The sequence below is a fragment of the Mobula birostris genome, chromosome 6 (genome assembly GCF_030028105.1).
Source record: "Mobula birostris isolate sMobBir1 chromosome 6, sMobBir1.hap1, whole genome shotgun sequence".
Classification (NCBI taxonomy): Eukaryota; Metazoa; Chordata; class Chondrichthyes; order Myliobatiformes; family Myliobatidae; genus Mobula; species Mobula birostris.
The window spans coordinates 132,619,357-132,645,369 of NC_092375.1; the positions used below are offsets into that span (position 1 = coordinate 132,619,357).

Here is a 26,013-nt window from a genome sequence, read left to right on the forward strand (position 1 = left end):
TGCTGAACCGTGAGGACTTTCAAACAATTGGATACTAGAATAAACTGTACAAGCTTTGCAAAAAAAAAAAATCCATTATGGTTTTTGTAATTTCCAAACGTTTTCAGCCAGTGATAGACCCTCTAATTCTGATGAAGCAATCAACAGCGACAATCAATGCTTTAGTAATTTTATTTGACAATCGGCAGTGGCAAGTGCTCATTTTGCAGAATACCAGCGAGGATCTTTACCCGTACGTTACAGGAGGCAGGAACCTGGGTGACTTTCAGGGGGACGAAAGGAGGAAAGCCAGTGTAGGTCATGCCCTCAATAATAAGTATACCGCTTTGGATATTTTTGGGGCAGGGAACACCTACCAGAAGCCGCAGCGACCTGATCTCTGGCACTGAGTCTTGTGTGGCTCAGAAGAGAAGGCGGGGTTGCCAACCAGGTGCCAGCGTCAGGGAGGTCTCAGATCAGGCCACCAGTATTCTAAATGGGGAGAGTGAACAGCCGGCTGTGGTACCAACGATATAGGTAGGAAAAGTGAGGCAATCCTGAAGAGAGAATAGGTTAGGTAGAAAGCTGAAAAGCAGTGCATCCAGGGTAGTATATAGATTGCTGCTTCTGCTATGCGCTAGTGAGGGTAAGAGTTTAGATGATTTGGCAGATGAATGTGTGGCTGAGGAATCTGTGCAAGGGGCAGGGTTTCATATTTCTGGATAATTGGGATCCCTTCTGTAGAAAGTATGACCTGTACAAAAAGGACGGGTTACACATGAACCCCAGGGGGGACTAATCTCCTGCAGTAAAGTTTTCTAGAAGTGTTAGGGAGGACTTAACTTGGCTTGAGTATGGGAACCAGTGTGATAGGACTGAGGAAGGGGCAATTGGCATGCAACTATATGCAGCATGTAGTGAGCTGTGAGGAAGGACAAGATGATGGGATAAAATCAAAGTCGGTGGATGAGTTAAAGTGTAACAGGGGGCCAAATTCGAAAAGAGTGATGAATACAGGACAGAAGGTGAACTTGCAGGTTGAGTCATTGGTAAATAAGGTAAATACATTGTTAGCATTAATTTCGCGAGGACTAGAATACAAAAAAAAGGGTGCAATGCTGAGGCTTTATAAAATGTTTGGTCAGTCGCACTTGGGGTATTGAGAGCAGTTTTCGGTCCCTTCAAGAAAGGATGTGATGGCATTGGAGAGTGTCCAGAGGTGGTTCACGAGAATGATCCCAGGAATGAAAGGGTTAACATATGAAGAGCGAGCGCTTCATGGACCTGGGCCTGTACTTGTTGAAGTTTGGAAGTATGAGGAGGGGATTTCATTGAAACCTATCGAATATTGACATGCTGAGTGGATGTGGAGAGGATGTTTCCTATAGTGGGGGAACCTAGGACCAGAGGTCACAGTCTCAGAATAGAGGAACATCCATTTAGAACAAATATGAGAACGAATTTCTTTAGCCAGTGGATGGTGAATCTCTGGAATTCATTGCCACAGAGGGCTGTGCAGGCCAAGTAATTGGGTATGTTTAAGGCGGATGTCGATAGGTTCTTGATTAATCAGGGCCCCAGAGATTACGATAAAGCAGGAGAATGGGGTTGAGAGAGATAATAAATCATCCATGATGGATTGGGGGCAGACTCAATGGGCTGAATGACCTAATTCTGCTCCTATATCTTATGGTTTACATCTGCCTCAGAGCATGGCATTAGTTTACTTTCTCATTTAAAAGAAGGCTTACTCCACAGCACCACAGTACTGAATTTGTTGGTGTTTCCTGTGTTATTTATTGTAGAATCAGATGCAATAGTCTGACTACTGAATCATATGCTGACACCAAGAAAACAGTACTGGAAGGGAGGAGACTGGAGTCAATTGTCAGAATGAAGTGCCTGGGATGGTTACGGAAAAAAAAACAGCCTGGTTTCCATTTCTGGGAAAGGCAGCAATGAGCATCAGAGTGCATGCAATCGAGATACCACGGGGTGGAGTGTGAGAAGATAAATGGCTTGTAGATTGCACTAAGTGCATTGCATTCATAGACTGTTGTATCTGGATCATTTAGGTCGTCTCGATCTTGTTGATTCTTGTTGCAACTCTAGTACAACTTTTCTCCAAGAAAGCTACCCTTTACCAAAGGATGGGTATCATCTGTGTCTTGGCTTATTTGTGAATGCATGTTTTCCCACGCAGTCTTGAGCTTCATTGAAGTGCCGAAGTGCATCTTTGTGGATGAGATATTCAGTGAAGACTGCCTGCCCTGTCAGATGAAGTTACCAGTTTGAATGGCAAGAAAAATTTTAACTAAGCATCAGAGGTGATCTCATTATTACATTGCTTTTGTGGGAACTAGTTTACAAAGCAGTTTCTCAGCGATGAAGGCAATTTAGTTTGACTCCATTGTGGGCTCTGAGCAGCTTGTTCCTCTTCCTCTCCGCTGAAGTGTGCAGGCTGTACAGACTTTGCCAAAGGTGAGGTAGGAAGTGCATGATAAGCGTGCGACAGGGATTGTGCAATTCTTCTCCATGGCTTCTATTGCACAGTATTATCGCTTTGCAGATTATCTTCCATTAATTGGCCACTGTAAATTGCCCCAAGTATGAATGAGTGGTAGAATCTGGAGGGAGTTGATGGGAATAACAGAATAAATTGGAATTAGTGCAAATGTATGCTCGATGTTCTGTATGAACTCAGTGGGCTAAATGGTCTATTTCAATGGAGTATGACTGCTGAGACATAGCTTGGATTCATACAGATTTCTATAGCCACATCACAATGAAGTGATCACACACCAGGAGTTGCAGATATTCTACTTTTTCCAAGCAAAATTGAGGCTCCTCTTGCAGCGTCTCCTATCCTTGTAGGATATCACTTACAGAATGGCTGGTGGATGGGAATCCACTGACAAACATTTAAACAATGATCTACCCACCTGACCTGGCTGAGTATGACTAGAAACTCAGTGCCAGGAGAGACCCGTCTCCTACCAATGGGTTGGTTGAATTTTGCATATAATCTCAGATTCTACTTCTCCTGTGCTTTGAGTTGCCTGGTGCAGATTGTCCATGTCCTTGTAACATACAAGAGGGGAGCGTTTATGGCTGTTTAGTGCTGGGTTTGAGGTCTTGGTCTTTTTGCTTATCTGTGCAAAGCTCTACTAGTCACCTGAAGGCAGTGTTGAATTGCTCTAACCTTGGTTGGAAGGTGGTTCCCAAGATATGGAGGGAGTTTCTCGTGCGTCTTGATAGTGAAGAGGGAAGTGTTACACACTGGGGGAAGTTGGAAGTGGATATTTAGTGCCCTATTGTTTATGTTACAGATGAGAGCAGAGCTCAGTTGTTTAATGTGCAGATATACAGGTACTGCCTGTGGTGTGTAAAATTGATTGAGGGGATTTTAATTCTGGAGATAAGATTTCCCTTTGTTTTATCATCACCACCATCAGAAGCCATGCCCAATTTGAGCTTTGACTGCCATGGCCCACACACTCCTGTTTCGGGTCAAGTGGATCAATTCATTGGTATTCATTCCCAGTTCTCTGGCTGCTGTCTCCATCATTTGTCTTTGTCTTCCTCTTGCTTTTTTCCCTTCAATCTTTCCCATAATTACCATGCATTCTAACTCCTCTTTCCTAATCAAATGAAGTTACATTGCCTTTTCATGATCTCATTTGTTCTATATATCAGTACAAAGATGTAGTGGGCATGTTAATTGGTCATTGTAAATTAGGTTAGGGTTAAATCAGGGTTTGCTGGGGCAGCACAGCTCAATGTGACCCCAACTCGGGTCATATACTGCTGTGTCATTCCCTGTACCCAGCTTTATTACTAGATTAGTTATTTCTAGCACTGGTTCTATTCTAAATACCCTTGGAGTCATCTAAAACTTTGCTACCCATGCCCCAATTCTCACACAGTGCTTGCTAACCTTCAGTGGATCCTACTGAGGCAATGCATCCATTTTAAAACTGTTACTCCTTTCAAATCCTTTCTCACCTTGTGGGTATTTCAGCTATTCTCTCTGGCTCTTTCCAGACCTAAACACTAAGACATGTTTTCTAATTCTGCTCTGTTGATTCTTTACAACACATTTACTGTCTTTGACAGTTATGAATTCAGCTCTCTCTCAGAGGACTCTGGAATTGTCCCTTTAAATTGCCCCCAACCCACCTTCCCTTCAATTTACAATATTTAAAACAATTTTAACCGAGTTTCTGGATTGCCTGAACATCTCCTGTAAAACAGGTTCAAATTTTGTTTAATTAAAACCATGAAGCAGCTTGGGACTAATTGCTACTCTAAATGGTGTTACAGTAAAACACTTGATAATTCTTGGGACTTAGATGCTGGAGCAGCAGATTTTCCTTACTTCTGAATACAAGGAAATAATCAATTAGCTCCAAGACCTTGGCCTCAATATTTCCTTGTGCAGTTGGATCCTCAATTCTGCTTTGTTGAGCACCAAGCCTGTCAGAAAAAGCAAGATCTCCGTGGCCACCCATTCCAATTCTGACATGCCAGTCCATGGCCTCCTCTACTGCCACGATGAGGCCACACTCAAGTTGGAGGAGCAACACCTGATCTTTGGTCTGAATAGCTTCCAACCTGATGGCATAAACATGGATTTCTCAAACTTCCAGTAATTTCTCCCCTCCCCCTTTTCACCATTCCACTCTCTAACCTTATCCCCTTACTTGCCCATCACCTCCCTCTGGTGTTCTTCCCACTTCCTTTCTTCCACGGTCTTCTACCCTCTCCTGTCAGGAACCCACATCTCCAGACCTTTATCTTTTTCACCATTCAGCTTCCCATCTCTTTACTTTACCCCCTCCCAGTTTCACCTATCACCTTCCATCTTGGACTAACTACTACTTTCTCTCCCCCCATCTTCTTGTTCAGACTTCCTCTTTTTTTCCAGTATGTATCAGCCTGAAATATTGACTGTTTACTCTTTCCAATTGATGCTGCCTGACCTGCATTTCCTGCAGCATTTTGCGTGTGTTGCTTGGATTTCCATCATCTGTATATTTTCTCATGTTAGTTCTTACTTGTAGACCCCAGACAGCCTGGATTGGCAACATCTCCTCCATGATCTCCATCAGTACAGGTGTGACTGTGTGCTTAACCCCCGCTCTACACGGTTTACAACCATAACTGCGTGGCCAAGTAAGCTCCAATGCCAAATTAAGTTTGCTAATGACACCATTGTTGTTGCCCAAATCAAAGGTAGTGATGAATCAGCATTCAGGAGGGAGAATAAAAATTTGGCTGAGTGGTGTCATAATAATAAACTCTCACTCAACGTCAACAAGACCAAGGAACTGATTATAGACTTCAAGGGAGGGAAACAAAGGTCCATGAGCCAGTCCTCATTGGAGGATCAGAGGCAGAGAGGAATAGCAACTTTAAATTCCTGAGTGTTACTATTTTAGGACCTGTCCAGAACCATTACCCAAGTGCAATTGTGCAGAAAACACAACAGCACCTCTACTATTTAGGATCTGCAGATATTCAGCATGACATTAAAACTTTGACAAGCTTTTATAGATGTGCTGTGGAGAGTATATTGATTGGCTGCATCACAGCTTGGTATGGAAACACCAATGCTTTTGAATGAAATATCCTACAAAAGGTAGTGGATTTGGCCCAGTACATCACAGGTAAAGCCCTTCCAACCATTGAGCACATCTACATCAAACAATGTTGTAGGAAAGCGCCCAGAGATCCCCACCACCCAAGTTGTGCTCTTTTCTTGCTGCTGCCATTAGGTAGAAGGTACAAGAGCCTTCAGGACATGCACCACAGGGTTCAAAAACAGTTAATACCACTCAAGTATCAGGCTGTTGAATAAAAGAAGATAACTACATGCACTTGCCCTGTCATTGAAAGGGTCTCACAACCAATGATCTCACTTTAAGGGCTCCTTATTTCATTATCTCATGTTGTCATTATTTATTTATATTTGCATTTGTAGTTTATCATCATCTGCACTCTGATTGATCTTTCATTGATCCTGTTATAGTTACTATAGATTTGTTGAGTATGCCCACAAGAAATAGAATCTCAGGGTTGTATATGGTGACATAAATGTACTTTGATAATGAAATTTACTTTGAACTTAGTTCCTATTAATACCAAAATATTATTAACTCATTTTTAAACCCTACAGGTTACACAGTAGTATAACTTATCAGGCAAACTAAGTTATTTTAAAGGAAACCTGAGGAACAGCGTCCCAATGCACTTAAAAGCAATTAAGGACCTCTGGTGAGCAGTTGCTGAACAAGTGATTTCTGAACAATTTTTCAGAGTTTTTTTAATGCCTATAAATATAATTATTTACATGTGACCCAGTCCATACATCTACCAGAATATTCAGTGACAAAGGCATTTGTCATTCCATAGTATTATAAATGATACATACCTTTTAATAGCAGCTGACAGCAGACGAGGTGAGTGACATGTATAATAAATCTGAATTTCATCACATATCGTCATGTACCTTCCTTTATTACATCCAGATAGAACTTCAAATAATTGGATAACATCAAGGTTTATTTTTTTAATATAAAAAGGTTGCAATCATGTTACCAGTAATTACTAAACTAAAAAGTATACAGAGAAAATAGTCTTCAAATACAATTTTTGCAAGCGATTGTTAATTTAAGTTAATGTCGAAAGAAAAAACTTACATTAAAACAAGAAGTGGGGTAGTTGGGTTTAGTTAAGGGGGACTGGATTTAAAAAGAATTTCAGAATAATTCCTTAAAATTTAACATTTTATCTATTTTCTATGAGGCAGAACTGTAATATACAAATTTTACAAACAAGTGGAAGCAGGTTGCTTGTGGTTTTCGCAGGTGGGCAACATGACACCGAGAGCAGAGGGAGCTGCATAAACAATTACAGAGGGCCCATTCCAGAAACTTCAGATGTTAGCCTAAAAGAGATACAAAAACAAAAATGAGTCGTTCTAAGCAAAAATAGACAGGTCACAGTACATTTTAGCCCTGGTATTTATGGTTCACATAAGCTTTTACATTCTTCATCAACTTAACATATCTTTTTAATCTTTCATCTGTTTTTCTTACTTTTACATTAGTATTATTTCTTGTAAATTCTTAACTGAAATAGGCAGAATACTTTAATTAAAGTCACAGCATCTCATTTCCAAACATTTATCTGGCGATCTATATTTATAGTAACACTACAATCTGATTCAGGAATGATAAAGGATTCCAAAACTTAATGGAAAACTCACTTTGCTTTCTTTAATATCTACTCATGCACTCTTCAGAACATAAATGGTACATGCTGATACAAAGTGAGCTCAGGAAATAATTGGCTCATTATTCATTGTATCATAGCTTTGGAGTGAATTGCTTGCTTTTCCATTCACTTTGGGAGAACGTTACCAAAATAAGCTAATGGACAAGAACAAGTTTAACAAGTGATGAGAACATGCCACTTGGGAATATCAGAGAACATCTGGCACATCCAGGTAAACACTACAGTGACCACTTTTAGGTACACCTGCTCATTAATGCAAGTATCTAATGAGACGATCATGCAGCAACTCAAAGCAGAAAAGCATGCAGATGTGGTCGAGAGGTTCAGTTATTCAGACCAAACATCAAAATGGGGGGGGGGGGGGGGGGGGGATGTGATCCAAGTGACTTTGACCATGGAATGATTGATTGCTGGTGCCAGACGGCATGGCTTGAGCATCTCAGAAACTGCTGATCTCTTGGGAACATGAACACACACACAGTCTCTGGAGATCTGGAGATACAGAAAATGGTGTGAAAAACAAAACATCCAGTGAGCAGCAGTTCTGTTAATGGAAGAGGTCAGAGGAGAACGGCCAGACTGGCTTAAGCTGATATGGTGACAGTAGCTCAAATAACCACGCATTACAACAGTGGTATGCAGAAGAGCATCTCTGATCACACAACATATTGAACCTTAAAGCAGATGGACTACAGCAGAAGACCATGAATATACACTCAGTGGCCACTTTATTAGGTACAGGTTGTACCTAATAAAGTGGGCATGGGGTATCAAAGAAACTGCAATTAAATGTTTCTCCTAAAATAAACATTTGTGTTTTATAAAGTTGCATAGGCACTTCTACAGATTTAATAGTTCATCAGAAAAGGATGTAGTGGCAAAGGACTAGTAGCTAAATAACCTTCTATCTTTGGCTAAAAAGAGAGAAAGCATAAGGAGAGGTTAGACTAATTCAACTAGAGGACATATAATGAAATAATGAAATCCACACTTACACAGAACATTTCAAAACCAAAACATACTAGTTTCATTTGTTTGTTATGTGCTGTGTTGTATGATGCAACCCGATCACGTTCTCCCTAACTGACCATTACACAAGAGAATTTCGATTTGCGATGCACAGTGAAAGAAAATTCACATTTAAAACAGTTGCAAATAATTGCATAAATTGTTCAAATATACTTAAACCTACAAGTAAAATTATTTCTTTATTTAATACTAGTAAAAACATTTTCATCAACAATTTTATTGTATATTAGACTAAGACCAGAAGATAGAGGAACAGAATTAGGTCATTTGGTGCATCAAATCTGCTCATCATGGCTGACCCAAATTTCCTCTCAGCCCCAATCTCCTGCCTTTTCCCCGTATCCCTTCTTACCCTGATGAATCAAGAATCTATCAACCTGTCTTAAATATGCATTAAGACTTGCCCCCCCCCCACAATTGCCATTGGCAAAGAATTCCAGATTCACCATTCTATCTAAAGAAGTTCCTCATCTCTGTTCTGAAAGGATGCCACTCCATTCTGAGCTATGTCTTCTGGTCTTAGACACTCGCAAACATCCTCTCCACATCCACTCATCAGGGCCTTTCACCATTAGATACCTCTCAATGAGGTCACCCCTCATTCTTCTGAATTCTATTAAACAATCAAATGCTCTTCATATGACAAGCCATTCAATCCTGGAATCATTTTCGTGAACTTTCTTTGAAACCTCTCCAGTTTTAACATATCCTTTCTAAGAGGCCAAAAACTGCACACAATACTCCACATGAGGCCTCACCAGTGATTTTATAAAGTCTCAGCAGTACACCCTTGCTTTTATATTCTAGTCCTCTTGAAATTAATGCTAATATTGCATTTGCCTTCCTCACCACAGACTCAACCTGCAAATTAACCTTTAGGGAATCCTGCACAAGGACTCCCAAGTATTCTTGTATTTTTTCTCCATTTAGAAAAGAGCCAACCCTTTCATTTCTCCTACCGAAGTGTATGACCATACACTTCCCAACATTGTAGTCCACCTGCCGTTTCTTTTCCCATTCTCCTAATCTGTCCAAGTCCTTCTGTAGCCTCTCTACTTCCTCGAACTACATGTCACTCCACCCATCTTCATATTGTCTGCAAACTTTGCAACAAAGCCAATTCCATCATCCAAGTCACTGACAGGTAACATAAAAAGAATCAGTCACACCATAGACCCCTGTGGAACACCACTATTCACTGGTGGCCAACCAGAAAAAACTCCCTTTATTCCCACTCTGCCTCCTGCCAATCAGCCACTGTTTTATCCATGCTAGAATCTTTCCTGTAATATCACGGGCACATAGCTTGTTAAGCAGCCTCATTTGTGGCAACTTGTCAAGGCCTTCTGAAAATCCAAGTACACAACATCAACCAATTCTCCGTTGTCTATCCTGCTTGTTATTTCTTCAAAGAATTGCAAGATTTGTCAGGCAAGATTTTCCTTTAAGGATAAAGGGGAAGCCTTTTAGGACCGAGATGAGGAAAAACTTCTTCACACAGAGTGGTGAATCTGTGGAATTCTCTGCCACAGGAAACAGTTGAGGCCAGTTCATTGGCTATATTTAAGAGGGAGTTAGATATGGCCCTTGTGGATAAAGGGATCAGGAGGTATGGAGAGAAGGCAGGTACAGGGTTCTGAGTTGGATGATCAGCCATGATCATACTGAATGGCGGTGTAGGCTCGAAGGGCCGAATGGCCTACTCCTGCACCTATTTCTTATGTTCCTATGCTGACTACAGCCTATTCTATCATGTGTCTAGTACACTGAGACCTCATCTTTAATGATTGACTCCAACATCTTCCCAACCGCTGAGGTCACACTAACTGGCTTATAGGTTCCTTTCTTCTGCCTCCCTCCCTCTTGAAGAGTGGTGTGACATTTGCAATTTTCCAGTCTTCCAGAACTATCCCAGAATCTAGTGATTCTTGAAAGATCATTACTGGTGTCTCCACAATCTCTTCAGCCAACACTTTTAGAACCCTGGGTTGTACACCACATGGTCCAGGTGACTTATCTACCTTCACTCCTTTCAGCTTCTCCAAAACCTTGTCTCTAGTTATGGTAACTTCAGACATTTCATGACCCAACACCTGGAACTTCCACCATACTGCTAACATCTTCCAGTGAAGACAGACACAAAATACTTATTCAATTCGTTGTCCCCATTACTATCTCTCCAGCATAGTTTTCCAGCAGTCTGATATTCAATCTCACCTCTCTTTTTACACTTTATGTATCCAAGAAAACTTTTGGCATCCTCTGTAATATTATAGCAAGTTTACTTTCATATTCCATCTTTAACCTCTTAAATGGCCTTTTTTTAGTTACCTCCTGTTGGTATTTGAAAGCTTCCCAATCCTTTAACTTCCCACTAGTTTTTGCTCTATTATATGTCCTCTCTTTGGCTTTGACATCTTTCGTTAGCCACAGTGGTGTTATCTTTTCTTTATAACACTTCTTCCTCTTTGAGATGTACATGTCCTGTGCCTTCCAAATTGCTTCCAGAAATTCCAGCCATTGCTGCCCTGCCATCATCCTTGCCAGTGTTTTTTTCCAGTCGATTCTGGCCAACTCCTCTCTCATGCCTCTGTAATTCCCTTTACTCCATTGTAATACTGATACATTTGACATTAGCTCCCCCTTCTCAAATTTCAGGGTGAATTTGTTCAAATTATGGTCACTTGTCCACAAGGATTCTTCTACCTTAAGCTCTCTAATCAATTCTGGTTCATTGCACAGCACCCAATCCAGAATAGCTGATTCCCCTAGTGGACTCAATTACAAGCTGCTCTAAAGAGCCATTTAGGCACTCTAGAAATTCCCCTCCTGGAATGTAGCAACAATCTGATTTCCCCAATTTACTTGCATATTGAAGTCCCCCATGATTATTGTAACATTGCCCTTATGGCATGCATTTTCTATCTCCCGTTGTAATTTATAGGCCATATCCTTACTTTGGGGGGTCTGTATACAACACCCATCAGGACATTTTTACCCTTCCAGGTCCTTAGCTCCATCCACAATGATTCAACACCTTCCAATCCCATGTCACCTCTTTTTAAATTATTTTATTTCATTTTTGTTTTACCAACAGAGAAATGCTGTCCCCTCTGCCTTCCTGCCCATCCTTTCAATACAATGTTTATCCTTGGACATTAAACTCCCACCTATAATCTTCAGTGATTCAGTGATGCCTACAATATCACACCTGCCAATCTGCAACTGTGCTGTAAGTTCATCACCTTATTCCATACACTGCGCACATTCAAATATAACACTAACAGTCCAGGATTCACCCTTTTCGATTTTGTCCCGCTTATGTTGAAACTCATCCTGTTGACTGCAACTTTGCCCTGTCAACAGCCTCTTCTCACTACACATCGACACTTTGCCTCTGTTTGTAAACCAGCTACCTCATCTTCCGCCTTTTCTAGGATACTTCTTGCATTGAAATATAGACAGCTAAGGACACTAGCTGCACTATGTTCAACTTCTGATTACCTACTTTGCCTCCACAACCTCTCCACCAACTGTTCTGGCACTCTGGTTCCCAATCCCCCTGCAACTCTAGTTTCAACTCCACCATGCAACATTAACAAACCTTCCCACTAGGATATTATTCCCCCTCTAATTCAGGTACAAACTGTCCCTTCTGTACAGGTCCAATCCTCCCTGAAAGAGAACCCAATAACCCAAAAATCTTATGCCCTCCCTACTACACCAACTCTGCCATGTATTAAACTGTATAATATTCCTAGTTCTGGCCTCACTAACACATAGCACAGGTAGCAATCCTGAGATCACAATCCTGAAGGCCCTGCCCTTTAACTTAGCACCTAATTCCCTGAACTCCCTATGCAGAAACTCGACCCTCGTCCTACCCATGTCATTGGTACCTACATGGACCACGACTTCTGACTGTTCACCCTCCCACTTAAGAAGTGGTTTAATTTCTTAGTAGTTCAACTATGCATTTCATGCTTTTTCACCTTTCAATGAGAAGGATGGGCTTGGTGCAGTGAGATCAGCTTCTCAAAATCAGGCTGAATGTTACTCAGGAGTCTCAGATCTTCAGGTTCAGTAATTGGCAGTCTGTTTCATTGCTTTGACAGAAATTAGGGTGCCTGTACTGAAAGTGTACTCCACTAACTATGATATTGGACAGGCAATAAAGAACATCCTGACCTTCTTCCACAGTGCAGGATAGTGTTCAGGGATTTCTTTCTGCAAACAGAAGTCTTATACGCTTTTTTTTAAAAAAACCTCAGCTTCAGCTCAACTTTGTAGCGAGATCAGTTCTCCTCCATGCTACCTGTTAATTCCTCATTACAAGTGTTCAGGAATGGATTTATTACCTAATCTGGAACTTGGATCAAGAGACGATCCTGAAATCTCCAACATGTCTTTACGTAGCTTACCCAGGTATTCATCATCTGGTATTCTTTCTTCCTCTTCCAACTCAAGAGGCTTGGAAATTGGAAAAGGTTGTGACAGCCAATGTTGCACTTATATAGGGTTAAGTTAGACAGAAATGTGTAAATGACTAATTTGACTTTGATAAGATTCACACCTTGCTTTGCAATTGAAGATTAGTTTCATGAAACTTTAGTTATTTGTCAGAATTATTCACAATGTCATGCCTAATATTCTTAACTTGATTACTGAATGAAGCATTCGCATCTTCTAAGACGTTTTTTAGTTTCAAAAAGCGCATAAAAGCTTGTCAGCCAGTTTGTTTTTGACAGCCACCTGTTTTCTGTGTGCAACAGCAAGCTGATATATATATAAAAATAATATTTACAATATTACTCAATATCGTTTGCTTAAGTAATTCATTACAAGTTACATGTAAAAATACGTGAATTGCATACGTCATGACACTACCACGTGATACGCACGAGTTCAGATTATGTGCTCAGAGCAAGATGCAACAAGTGTGTATTCTGTAAACCAAGCAACACTTATTGCGGTCCTACCATTAATGCCCAAGTATTACACAAGTGTGCTGAGACAATTCAAGCAGTGAAGGATTCCCCAAGGCCAAAGAACACATTATATTTGCAGTCCTTTTCAGGATTTGACAATTACTATAACAGTTTCTTGTCACATGTGGCTATGGTGCTCCACCCCTTGAACTCATAACAGAATGGGAAGAAACGGCAATGGTCAAAGCAAAGGGAGGTGGCTTTCCAGAACCTAAAGGAAATGGTGACAACAGACAATGTACTCACACATTTGTGTTCCACATCATCCAGTGAAGCATGCCGTAAGTATCCAAAGCTGCCATAACTACTGCCTGCAGTCCCAGAGTCAATCCTACAATCGCCACAGACAAGGCCCAAAACCCGATACTGTTTTAGAGCCACACATCTCACTCTGCCAAGCAGAGTGACCTCCTCTTCCACACACCCCCCCCCCCCAACCCATCAGGAAAGATGTTATTATTCAAGAGTAAAAAATCCTCCATGGGCCTGAATAGGTCAATTTAAAATTTACTATGCTGTGGATGTCTATATAGTAGCTGTATTATATATGGTGTGTGTGTCCGTCTGTGTCTGTGTGCGTGCATGCCTCTCCATGTGCGTGTGTGTATATATACACACACATACATACAAACACACATGCATGTAAGATTAAGATTTCTACTGCCATGCTGTGAGGTATTTATTTTATTTTAGCAGTTTTAGAAAGCAGTGTGTTGTGCTAGCAAGAGTGTTTTGGCTTCACATGAAGATAAGGAACCATGTTATCCAACTTAGAAATGTTGGATACAGGGTTATGGGATGCAGAGAAGGCTCAACAGAACTGGGCGGGAAGAGATTTCAAAAGGACTGTAGTCTGGTTGGGGTCCTTCTGGTGGGAACTGCGGAACAAAGAAAGATGCCACAAAATGCCATTGGGAGGAGAGTTCCCATTGCAAGAAGTGGTTAGTGCAGATGAATGGCTCCAAGGAGGTGGGAAGGGTCAATACTCCTGAGTAAGACCATCTCGAATGAACCGGCTTCGAGGGAACTTGGACTGTGGCGGTTGCTTTCACGCAGATCATGGGTCCAGTGCATGAGTAAAGTGATACACCCCCACTACCCCAGAAATGAGCTTCAATGTTTGTGCACATCAGACTGGTTTAACTGTAATGGGCCTTTTTTTCCTTTTTTCTGTAACTGTAAATTTGGTATATACACTTTCATTATAATTTTATTGAAACAAGAGGAAATGAGAGAAGGGGATGGTATATTACAAGTAACAGGGTGGGAGGAGGTATAGTTTAGGTAGCTGTGAGAGTCTGTGGGTCAGACACCCTGAGCCAATAGGCTGGTCCTGGACTTATTTCCTGGCATAATTTACATATTACTATTTAACTATTTATGGTGTTATTACTATTATTTATGGTGCAACTGTAACGAAAACCAATTTCCCCCGGGATCAGTAAAGTATGACTATGACTAATAGACATCAGTAGATAAGCTATCTCCAGAGAGAGAGAGAGCGACAAAGAGATTAAAAAAGGGGAGGGAGATGTTGGAAGTGGACCAGGTAAATTTGAGGGCAGGGTGGAAGTTAGAGGTAAAGTTGATGAAGTCAACGACAAGTTCAGCATGGGTACAGGAAGCAGCACCAGTGCAGTTGTTGATGTAGTGTAGGATAAGTGGGGGATGGATGCCAGTGCAGTCTTGGAATAAAAGACTGCTCCATGTAGCCAACAAAAATGTAGGCATAGCTGGGACCCATGCAAGTGTCCATGGTTACACCTTTTGTTTGAAAGAAATGGGAGGAGCCAAAGAATTTCTATCCCTATTTCACTCTACCCCCCTCCCCCAGCTCCCTCATGGTTCCACCTCCTTCTTCTACCACCCATTGTTCTCAGGGCTATGACGTCAATGCTTCCCCTCCCCACCCCTTTGTCTTTCAAATTACCGATTCATTGGAAGACACGGCACTGGCAAGTGTAACAGCAACGGCCTTCTGCTCCTCAAGACATGTGCCACACACGACCTTGTCATCACCAACATCCTGTTCCGCTTACCCACCCGTAAGAAGACGTCATGGATGCACCCACGCTCGAAGCACTGGCATCTGATTGACTACATCATCACCAGGAAGAGGGACAGAATGGATGTCAGAGTGACAAGAGCCATGTGTGGTGCCGACTGCTGGACCGAACACCGCCTCATTGTGTCCAAGTTCAGAAGACTGCAAAGAGGCTGAATGTCTCCAAGCTGAAAAGCAGCAGGGTTGCAGAAGAATTCGTCGATGACCTTGAAGGCAGACTGCCAGACACACCACAGGAAGATGGGACCAGCGTTGAGGAACAGTGGACAACCTTCAGAAACGCTGTCTACACTACCGCCCTCGAACATCTCGGACCAGCAACCCAAAGAAACCAAGACTGTTTCGATGAGAATGATGAAGAAATACAGGCACTACTAACGGAGAAACATCAACATTACAGAGCGCATCAGAACGACCCCACATCACTAGCCAAGAAAGATGCCTTTACCAACGCAAGGAGAAAGGTGCAGAAAAAACTTCACGAGATGCAGGACAGCTGGTTCAGCAAGAAGGCCGATGAAATCCAGGGCTATGCAGACAGCCACGACATAAAGCGCTTCTACGATGCGCTTAAGGCTGTATACGGACCCCAGTCCTCCGGCTCCTCACCCCTCCTCAACGCAGATGAGACGCAGCTGCTGACAGAGAAGCAGCAGATTCTGGATCGGTGGGCTGAGCACTTTAACAACGTCCTTAACCGCCCTGCCGACATCAACGATGAGGCCATTGCCCGCCTGCCCCAGGTAGAGATCAACAAGAACCTCAACACCCTCCCCACAGTAGATGAAGTCAGGAAGGCAGTGAAGCAACTCTCCTGTGGCAAAGCGCCAGGACCTGATGCAATCCCTGCTGAGGTATACAAAGCAGGAGGCCCTGTCATGATGCAAAAGCTGACTGTTCTCTTCCAGTCCAAATGGAAAAAGGGACAGGTCCCGCAACAGCTGAAAGATGCCAGCATAGTCCACATCTACAAGAGGAAAGGCAACCGCCAGTCTTGCGACAACCACCGAGGCATCTCCCTCTTGTCCACTGCGGGGAAGATTCTGGCCCGCGTCCTGCTCAACCGCCTTCTCCAACATCTTGAGCAAGGTCTGCTCCCAGAAAGCCACTGCGGCTTCCGTGCTGAACGTGGGACCGCGGACCTGATTTTTGCTGCGCGCCAACTCCAGGAAAAATGCCAGGAGCAACACAGCGACCTCTTCGTGACCTTTGTCGATCTAACCAAGGCTTTCGATATGGTCAGCAGAGAAGGTTTGTGGAAGATCACGGAGAAGTTTGGCTGCCCCAGCAAGTTCATCACAATCGTCCGGCAGTTCCACGACGGTATGATGGTGAAAGTTCTGGATGACGGCAACGAGTCGGAGGCCTTCCCAGTGACAAATGGCATCAAACAAGGCTGCGTTCTTGCCCCGACTCTGTTCAGTATGATATTCTCTGCCATGCTGACAGATGCCTTCCGTAACTACGAAGAAGGAATCCACGTCAGGTACAGGACTGACGGCAGGTTGTTCAACCTTAGGCGCCTGCAGGCAGTTACAAAGGTGCAAGAGACTGACATCAGAGACTTCTTGTTTGCTGATGACTGCGCACTCAATGCCAGCACAGAGCAGGAGATGCAGTGTGAAATGGACTGCTTCTCACAAGCCTGCGACAACTTCGGTCTCACTATCAGCACCAAAAAGACCGAAGTCATGTACCAGCCTGCCCCAGGAAAGCCATACCAGGAGCCGCGCATCACGGTGAAGGGCCAGAGCCTCCAGGCAGTCGACAACTTCACCTACCTGGGCAGCGTACTCTCTCGCGCAGTGAACATAGACGCTGAGGTCAACAACAGGATTGCCAAAGCCAGTGCTGCCTTTGGGAGACTCCGTGAGAACGTCTGGGAGTGGAGAGGACTCAGCCTTACCACCAAGCTGAAGGTCTACTGTGCAGTGGTCCTTACCACCCTCCTTTATGCCAGCGAGACCTGGACTGCCTACAGCAGACACACCAAACAGCTCAACCACTTTCACCTGAGCTGTCTCCGCAGACTCTTCCACATCAGGTGGCAGGACAAAGTCCCCAACACGGAAATCCTGGAACGAGCTGGGTTCTGCAGCGTCTACACCCTCCTGCTGAAAGCCCAAGCCAGGTGAGTTGGACACGTGGTTAGAATGCCAGACAGCCGATTGCCTAAGCAGCTGCTGTACGGAAAACTGTGTCAGGGCAAGCGCTCAGTCAGGGGGCAGAAGAAACGTTACAAACACTGCCTTAAAGCGTCCCTCAAAGGCCTGGGTGTCAACATCAACACGTGGGAGACGCTTGCCCTCGACCGTCCAGCTTGGCGCAGCAAGATCACCACAGGAGCCTGTGCAGCTGAAGTCAGGCGCATCATCGAGGCGCAACGAAAACGTGCTGTGCGCAAGGCCCGAGCAGCATCCACTGCCACGACAGCACCCACCCACTTGTGTCCCACATGTGGGCGAGCCTTCAGGGCCCGGATTAGCCTTATCAGTCCCCACCGGACCCACAGCCACCAATCTCCCATTTGGCTTTGAAGTCATGGTCATCTTTGACTACGAAGGATGAACAACAACAACCGATCTATCAACTGATGCTACAAGCATTCTTCAAATCCTTCCCCATCTTTCATTCTTCAGTCCTGATGAAAGGTTCCGGCCCAATACATCGACTCATCGTTTCTGACTGATGCTGCCCGACCTGCTGAGTTCATCCAGCGTACTGAAAGTGTTGCTTTGATCTTTTACAGCATCTGCAGATTATTTTGTGTTTATTAAGAGTGAGGACAAGCTCCACTGCACAGAGGAGAGTGGTGGAGGAAGGGAATTGGTTGGGTCTGGTGTCCAGAAAGAAACGGAAAGCTTTGAGGCTTTCCTGGTGGGGGATGGAGGTGTATAGGGACTGGACATCCATAGTAAAAATATGATGGGGGCCAGAGAACTTGAAATCATTGAAAAGATCCAGAGCATGTGAAATGTCACAGATGTAGGTAGGAACCGAATGGACTAGTGGGGATAAAAGAGTCAAGGTATGCAGATAAGTTCAGTGGGGCAGTAACAAGCTGAACCAACAGGTATACCTGGACAAGCAGGTTTGTGGATCTCGGGTAGGAGATAGAAGTGGGAGGTGTAGAGTGCGGGAATTATGAGGTCGGTGGCAGTGGATGGGAGATCCCCAGAGCTAATACGTCAGTGATGAAATATTGATTTGATATAGTATTTTTAAAAAACTGTTCACTGTTGTTTATACTAATATTTTGATATTTAGAAACTTTTCATTTTATGTTTGAAAGCACCTTCCTTTGACAGAATTTTTTTCATGTGTCCAAGACTTTTGTACAGGTTGAGATGCATTCTATATGGAGTTGGAGTTTATAGCTAAGCACGGAGGAATGTGTGTATTTAATATTTCAGTTGAGTTATATTGTAAATATATTGTTCGATTAAGCATTCTTGTTCATTTAAATAATTCATTATGGGTTATATGTCACAAGACTACCATATGATATTTACGTGCCTCTCTTAAGGTAAATATGAAACTAAGGGCTGTTCTCTTGGGCTCCCATCTTCTTTTTGCAATTACAGTACAAGTAGTGTTCACCCCACCATGGAAGTTTTCATGTACATCGAATCATAGTGAATTTAATTTGGCTTTTTTTTGACACTAATCAACAGAAAAAAACTTTCGTGTCAGTGAAAACAGATGTCTACAAAGTGATCTAAATTATTTACAAATATAAAGCACAAAATTTATTGCACAAGTATTCACCCCCTTTAATATGACACAACAAATAGTCACTGGTGCAGCCAACTGGTTTTAGAAGTCACATAATTAGCTAAATGGAGATCTGTTTTTGGAGACCTGTGTGCAGCCAAGGTATTTCAATTGAATGTAGTAAAAATACACCTGTAACTAAAAGGTCCAACTGTTGGTGAGTCAGTATCCTGGCAAAAAATACACCATGAAGACAAAAGAACACTCCAAGCAACTCCGCGAAAAGGTTATTGAAAAGCACAAGTCAGGAGATGGATACAAGAATATTTCCAAGTCACTGAATATCCTTTGGAAATGGGAAGAAAATGGCACAGCTGTAAATTGTCTAGAGCAGGCAGTCATCAAAAATTGAGTGACGGGGCACGAAGGGGATTAGAGAGGGAGGGCATCAAGAGACCGATGACGACTCTGGAGGAGTTACAAGCTTCAGTGGCTGAGATAGGAAAGACTGCACAGACAACAACTGTTGCCCAGGTGGTTCATCAATCGCTGCTTTATGAGAGAGTGGCAAAGAGAAAGCCACTATTGGGGGGGGAAAGAAACTTGCATGAAATCTCGTCTAGAGTTTGCCAGAGGCATGTGGGAGACACTGAAGTTAGCTGGAAGAATGTTTTATGGTCTGATGAAACCAAAATTGAGCTTTTTGGCCATCAGACTAAATGTATGTTTGGCACAAGCCAAACCCTGCACATAATCAAAAATACATCATCCCTTCTGTGAAGCATGGCAGTGGCTGCATCATGCTGTGGGGATGCTTCACGGCAGTAAGCCTGCTTCACGGCAGTAGGCCCTGAAAGCTTGTGAAGGTAGAGAGTAAAATGAACGCAGCAAAATACAGGGAAACCCTGGAGGAAAACCTGATGCAGTCTGCAAGAGGACTGCAACTTGGGAGAAGATTTGATTTCCAGCAAGACAATAACCCCAAGCATAAAGCCAAAGCTACACAGGAAAGGTTAAAAACAAAGTTAATATCCTGGAGTGGCAAGTCAGAGTCCAGACCTCAAACTAATTGAGAATTTGTGTCTGGATTTAAAAAGGGTTGTTCACTCACGATCCCCATGCAATCTGACAGAGCTTGAGCAGTTTTGTAACGAATGGGGTATCTGTTGCACAAGCATGTTGTTGAGTGAAACATCCTTCTTGAAAAGCTAATCAACAATCTGAAATATTGACTTCCCCCTTTGTATCTATTTGTTAGGGGGCAAGTCTTGAACCAGGCTTTCATCTTTTATGAAGCAAACATAACCAAAAAGCCATCATTGTCTGGCAAATCTGACTCATCCAAATACAGAACAAATTCTGTTGTCTTAAGTATGTTGCACAACGTGCCTTCCACATTCTCAGACATTTCATCTACTTGTCTTTGAACAGAGTTGTCTCTGAGTGGAATTGCTTTATTTATTTGATTCAATGACTTGCACAGATCTGTACTCAAAACCTTCCTTACTGCAGGCAGAACAAGTTCTCCAATTTATGGGGCTTTCCAGATTTAGCAATGAAATGTTGTATGAAGCACGCAAACCTTCACTGTTTTGTTGTGAAGTGCTGCCAAATAAGTTTTGAAATGTTTTCTGTTTCTGATAGATTTCATGAAATGACACAAAATAAGCCAAGTTTGTGTTTGCTTTATCAGAGTGTATTCTCTTCAAGGAGCCTGAATGGTCTCAATGCCTCATTTGAATAAACCTTTTCATACAACAGACACATTGGCTGCTGTTGGTTTCTTGGGACTGGTGTATATATATGTGTGTATTTCAGATACTCCACACCGTATTGTCTACACTTCTTTTTCGTTTGGAGTGCTTCTGCCATTGTTGTTATGGATTAATGACCACAGTTAATTGCCTATTGTTTAAATCCAAACTCAAGCACTGCAATCAATAAAGACAAAACTTCTTTGCCTGAAGGTACATAAAGTGGTGGAGCACTATCTCAGTTGGGCTGTGGGCTACAGAAATGCAGTCAAGACCATTCAAAATTCAATTAAATTTTAATTGTCATTCAACCATACATGAATACCTATGAATACAGCCAAACAAGACAGCATTACTCTCGGGCCAAGTTCAAAACACAGTACTAACAGTCACACACAGCACAAAGGACACATAGCATATACAAGATACCGAGCATAAGTAATAAATCAGTAAAATTCAGCCATGCCAAAAAAAGAGCGCCCAGATTCTGAGTCCATGAATGCCACAGAAATCTGCAGTCAACCACAATTCAGCTTGCCTTTTGCTGACAGAATACTGGGCAGGTGGGTGGGGGCAGCACAGACTCCAACCTGGATGCCGTGCCACACTGCCCCCGGTGGAGCACATCGGATTTGATGCCTCCCTCCTGGCAGCAGTTAACAGGCAATACTGCAGCTTGAGGCCTAGTCCTCACTATTGACGAGGTCATGCAGCACTTCCTGCTGTCTGCCAACAGACTTGCAACATTCCACCCAAAAGGGTTTCATGATCACAAGTGACCAAGATGGTCACTCACTATTAGACTGCACACCTCCTTTGTGCACCAACTCCTCTGAAGCCTCTCTGACACAAGCAGCAGCATGATCTGCTCCAAGCACAGCTCCTTCAGTTTCTCTGCGAACAAGCAACTCACTGATGGAGTAGACCTGTAGTATTTTAAGTTTTTAATGTCCAGCAGGATCTTGCAATCATAAAAGAATTGCACCACTGCATGATTACAGTATGAGAATCACACTAGCTAACACTGTACTACAGTAGTGAATGGCAATAATGTGCATGCTGGGCCCACTGAAGTAAAATGATTTCTTCAGTCCAGATTTTCCATAATATGCCAGATACAGAATTGAGACATTGCTTTTCAACACCCAATAACAGGCTTCAAGCAAAATCTAAGAGAATGGTTGGTTAGCAACCAATGAGCTGATTATGTGATCAATAATGAACCAGTGATGATCAATTGTTTATAAGTAATTCACTTTTTAAATTAAGCCTGTAATCGCTCAGCTGCTCCCTGCTACTGAGCAACCCTCCCCTTCTTTATCAGCCCTTTAGAAATTCTCATTGCCCCACCCCCCACAGGAGAGGCAATATCACCCACTTTGGGAACCATTGAAGGAAATGTAATAAATCTGAATTTAGCAAAGACCTTCAATTAGGTTAGCCTTTAACGCTATACGTTTATAAACAAGGTCACAATAAAATTATATATAAAAAATGTTCTTAAATGGCTTTTTAAACTCTTGGTTTTACTAAGAGTAAGAAGCAAACTAGAATGATTGCCTCCTCATACCTGCACGCAAAACCACTCAGCTAAATTTTCTTACCTTGCATTAATGAGGTACTGTGCAAGGCTTATATTGGCAGGGGATCCAGTAATAGTTATCTGACGTTCCGTTGAGCCTTCTGCTGCATTAGCTATTTTAATCTGCGCCCCAGACATCTGCCTTATCTCATTAATTTTGCTTCCTTGTCTGCCGATTATACACCCAATCAGCTGGAAAAGAAAATTGGGGAAAACTTACATTAAGTAACCAATTGATATTATGCTGTTGAGGCTTTTAAAATGTGTACATAAATAAATGTATTCCAATCAATCCAACAGCCACGCATCCCATTTATTCGTGTTCATTTTTTCTTGTGTGGTTCAACTAAGCTGATGTTAACCCAATGGTAATTATTCCTGAAGTTAATTTTCATCTAGTAATAAATATTCCCAAAACGCATTAATGTGCATGTTGACAATCAATATGTTTTTGGAGAAGAAGTGATGAAGAACTAGGCTGCTTTAAGCTGACAAAGTTAGGTAATTAAATGAAGTAGGCATTTTGGCCCCAAGGTTTGTTCTGCCATTCAAGTAGATTATGAAAGGCTTTTAACTTGCCCATTCAACTCAAATCCATTGATAGATTTAAAGATTGACCAATCACAGATTTCAAAGCTGACAAAAAAAAATCAAAATACTATTTGCAAACAATTGACATCCTTTCTGGGTGGAAGTATTGAAGTTTGTTCTAAAGAGCTGATCGCTCCATAAGTACTAGGTTTTTAAAAATCAAAAGCTCAGCAACATTCTTGCATTTGTTAAATTTCTGTTAATTGACAATACAGATATCATGTGATAATTAAAATGTTCAGTAGCTTTAAATCCAAATTTAAAGTAATTCCTCTTCCATTCAAATTAATTAATTCACTACATTCTGTCAGGATAGTTATAAAAGTGCAATTAACAGTGATTTTTCGATGAAAGACAAATCAGGAGTATACTTAACTCAAGGGTAGAATGGCTCTGTAACACTATCAATCAGCAGAGAAGAAAATCAAATAAGTATGTGATATGAAATGAGGTGGAAGGACAACTGCGGCTTCATGAACATCGGCACTGACTGCTCCAGTTAAAATGGTTCTGCTGTAAATCCTACATGTATAATTCTATGCATAATTATGTAAAAGTTTCCTATACAAATTAGATGCATATTACTGCAGTAAACACCACTGAATCTCAAGTTTCTAAACAATAATTCAAAGCAAAGTCCAGTGTAGTGTCCTTAAGATAACCAGCAGACAAATATGACCTGTCCATAATTGTATGAACTGAACTACTATAATTTGGGGGTTAAACAATCTTCGGTTCTAATGGTTTCATTGTAATAGATTGTGCCTTCCTCTAGTCTGAAGAGTCAAATAATTTTATCTCCCCATTCTTAGGGATTTCACAAATAAAAATTGCACTTACAATGCCACGGGTTAACTGAAATGCATCGTGATTAAATGATGAAAAATCAGAACCAACGGAAATAGAAAATGCTGGAAATACCTGGCAGATCAATAAGCAATTAGAGAGGTACAGAGTTAAATGTTTCAGGTAGATGACTTTCTATCAGAACTGAAAAAAGTTGAAACAGCAAATATTTAGCAAGAAAGATGGAATGGAGAAGAGCAAGGGGCAAAAGAGCTGTAGTGGAACAGCAAAGTTTGGATCTAGAGGTGGTAAGGGAAAAATCAAACAAGAGCGAGAGTACAAGAGGAAAAGAAAAGCCCAATTTAAGTACAAGGAGAACATGCTAGGAAGACTAGACGCTAAATTGCTGTCTCACCAGATTGTTAGACTGAACTGTATAAATGATGGGTTTAAATGAAGTATATTGGCAAGTACTGATCACTTGTGCTTGTTCTGTATGAAAGAGGTATGACTGACAAATGGACCAGGACATCATGGAAGGAGCTGTTCCTCTGACATAACAAAAGGGGGTGGGCTGGACAGATACATTTGCTGGTCACATCCACGTTAAACTGCTAGGTGCGGTGTTTTGACAGCAGGAAGATGCTTGGGTGTATGGAGGAGATAGGGAGTCCTACTGGAATCTTAGAAGGAAAATCAATGTTGAGGTGAAATGGAATGACAGTCAGGAGCCTGCTCAACAACTGACAAAGTGGAATTCTCCACTGAGGAAAATTCTTGCAGAGAAAGAAAATACATTTGAAACATTAGTATGGGTAGTGACAATGTCAGGGCTGATGCTAGTGCTAGAGAGCAAAGATGGAATAAAGTTCTTACAACAAGCAAACTGCTTTTCCCAGTGTGCCAAAAGGGATATCAGTGAGCAGGGACAAATGGACAAGAAAATCATGAAGGGAGTGATCCCTGCATAAACTGGAGAGTGGGGGGGGGGGGGGGGTGGCAAAGATACATTTAGTGGAAGGGTCCTGTTGAAGATGGCAGAAGTTGTAGAGAATGCTTATTAAGGTGATGAGAAGATGGGGTGAGGGTAGCATTAGATTAGATTATGAGGACACTCAGTCCTCGTTTATTGTCATTTAGAAATGCATGCATGCATTAAGAAATGATACAATGTTCCTCCAGAGTGATATCACAGAAAAAACAAGACAAACCAAAGACCAACACTGACAAGACAACACAATTATAACATACAATTACAGCAGTGCAAAGCAATACCATAATTTGATAAAGAGCAGACCATGGAAATGGTAAAAAAAAAGTCTCAAAGTTCCGATCGACTCCCGATAGTCCCCAATAGCAGGCAGCAGAAGGGAGAAACTCTCTCTGCCATAAACCTCCAGGCACCGACAACTGTCGATGCATTGGAAGCACCCGACCACAGCTGACTCTGAGTCCATCCAAAAACTTCGAGCCTCCGACCAGCCCTTCGACACAGAGCACCATCTCTGCCGAGCGCTTTGACCCCGTCCCGGCCGCCGAGCAACAAGCAAAGCCGAGGATTCGGGTCTTCCCCTCCGGAGATTCTGGATCACACAGTAATAGTGGCAGTGAACAAGGCATTTCAGAAGTTTTTCCAGATGTTCCTCCATTCTCTCACATCTGTCTCCATCAAATCAAGATTGTGCACGGCACCCTACTTGACAGATTACAGATATCATTCACCAGAGTGGCTGCACAAGCTGTGGCACGCCACCATCTTCTCCATTAATGGTGGAGGAAGGGAAATCCTGTTCAATGAAGGAGGAAGAGACCTCTGATATCCTGGGAATGAAAGCCTCATCCCGAAAGCAGATGTGGTGAAGACAAAGGAACTGAGGAAAGGGAATGGTATTTATCTTTTATAAACAGGAGGTAGGGTGGGAACAAGTGTAGGACTGTGTATAATCACAATTGCATAATTCTGTTCTTTCAGTGCAAAGAAATTTAAAATTGATTACTTTAGAGAAAAATATGATTATGACCATTTCCAGGTCAGTTTGTATAATTCTGAAATTTGATTAGCTTTTTTAACCATTGTTTTCTTAATTGGAAAATTCTGATGAACCATATACAACTCAAATGTATAAGTGAATGTATGCAAGTTCCTAGTCCAAGGACTAGGAAGTTCTATTATTTTATCTATTTAGTGATACAGTGTGGAACAGGCCCTTCTGGCTCAACGAGTTG

General features: G+C 42.2%; 1 protein-coding gene across 14 annotated transcripts in view; it reads right to left on the bottom strand.

The window, feature by feature from the left end:
• Positions 1-6,477: 6,477 nt before the first annotated feature.
• The window catches only part of LOC140199375 (poly(rC)-binding protein 3), a 95,936-nt gene continuing 76,400 nt past the window's right edge, over positions 6,478-26,013 (bottom strand). For 12 of the 14 annotated variants that reach the window (XM_072261348.1, XM_072261349.1, XM_072261350.1 and 9 more), the window contains exons 12-13: positions 22,433-22,602; positions 6,478-6,928 (exon numbers count right to left, since the gene is read on the bottom strand). In XM_072261348.1, coding sequence (XP_072117449.1) covers positions 6,892-6,928; positions 22,433-22,602 — 207 coding nt within the window. In that variant the 3' untranslated portion in view covers positions 6,478-6,891. Of the gene's footprint in view, positions 6,929-22,432; positions 22,603-26,013 lie in introns of those variants that run through there. The other 2 variants (XM_072261358.1, XM_072261357.1) reach the window with 1 other exon arrangement.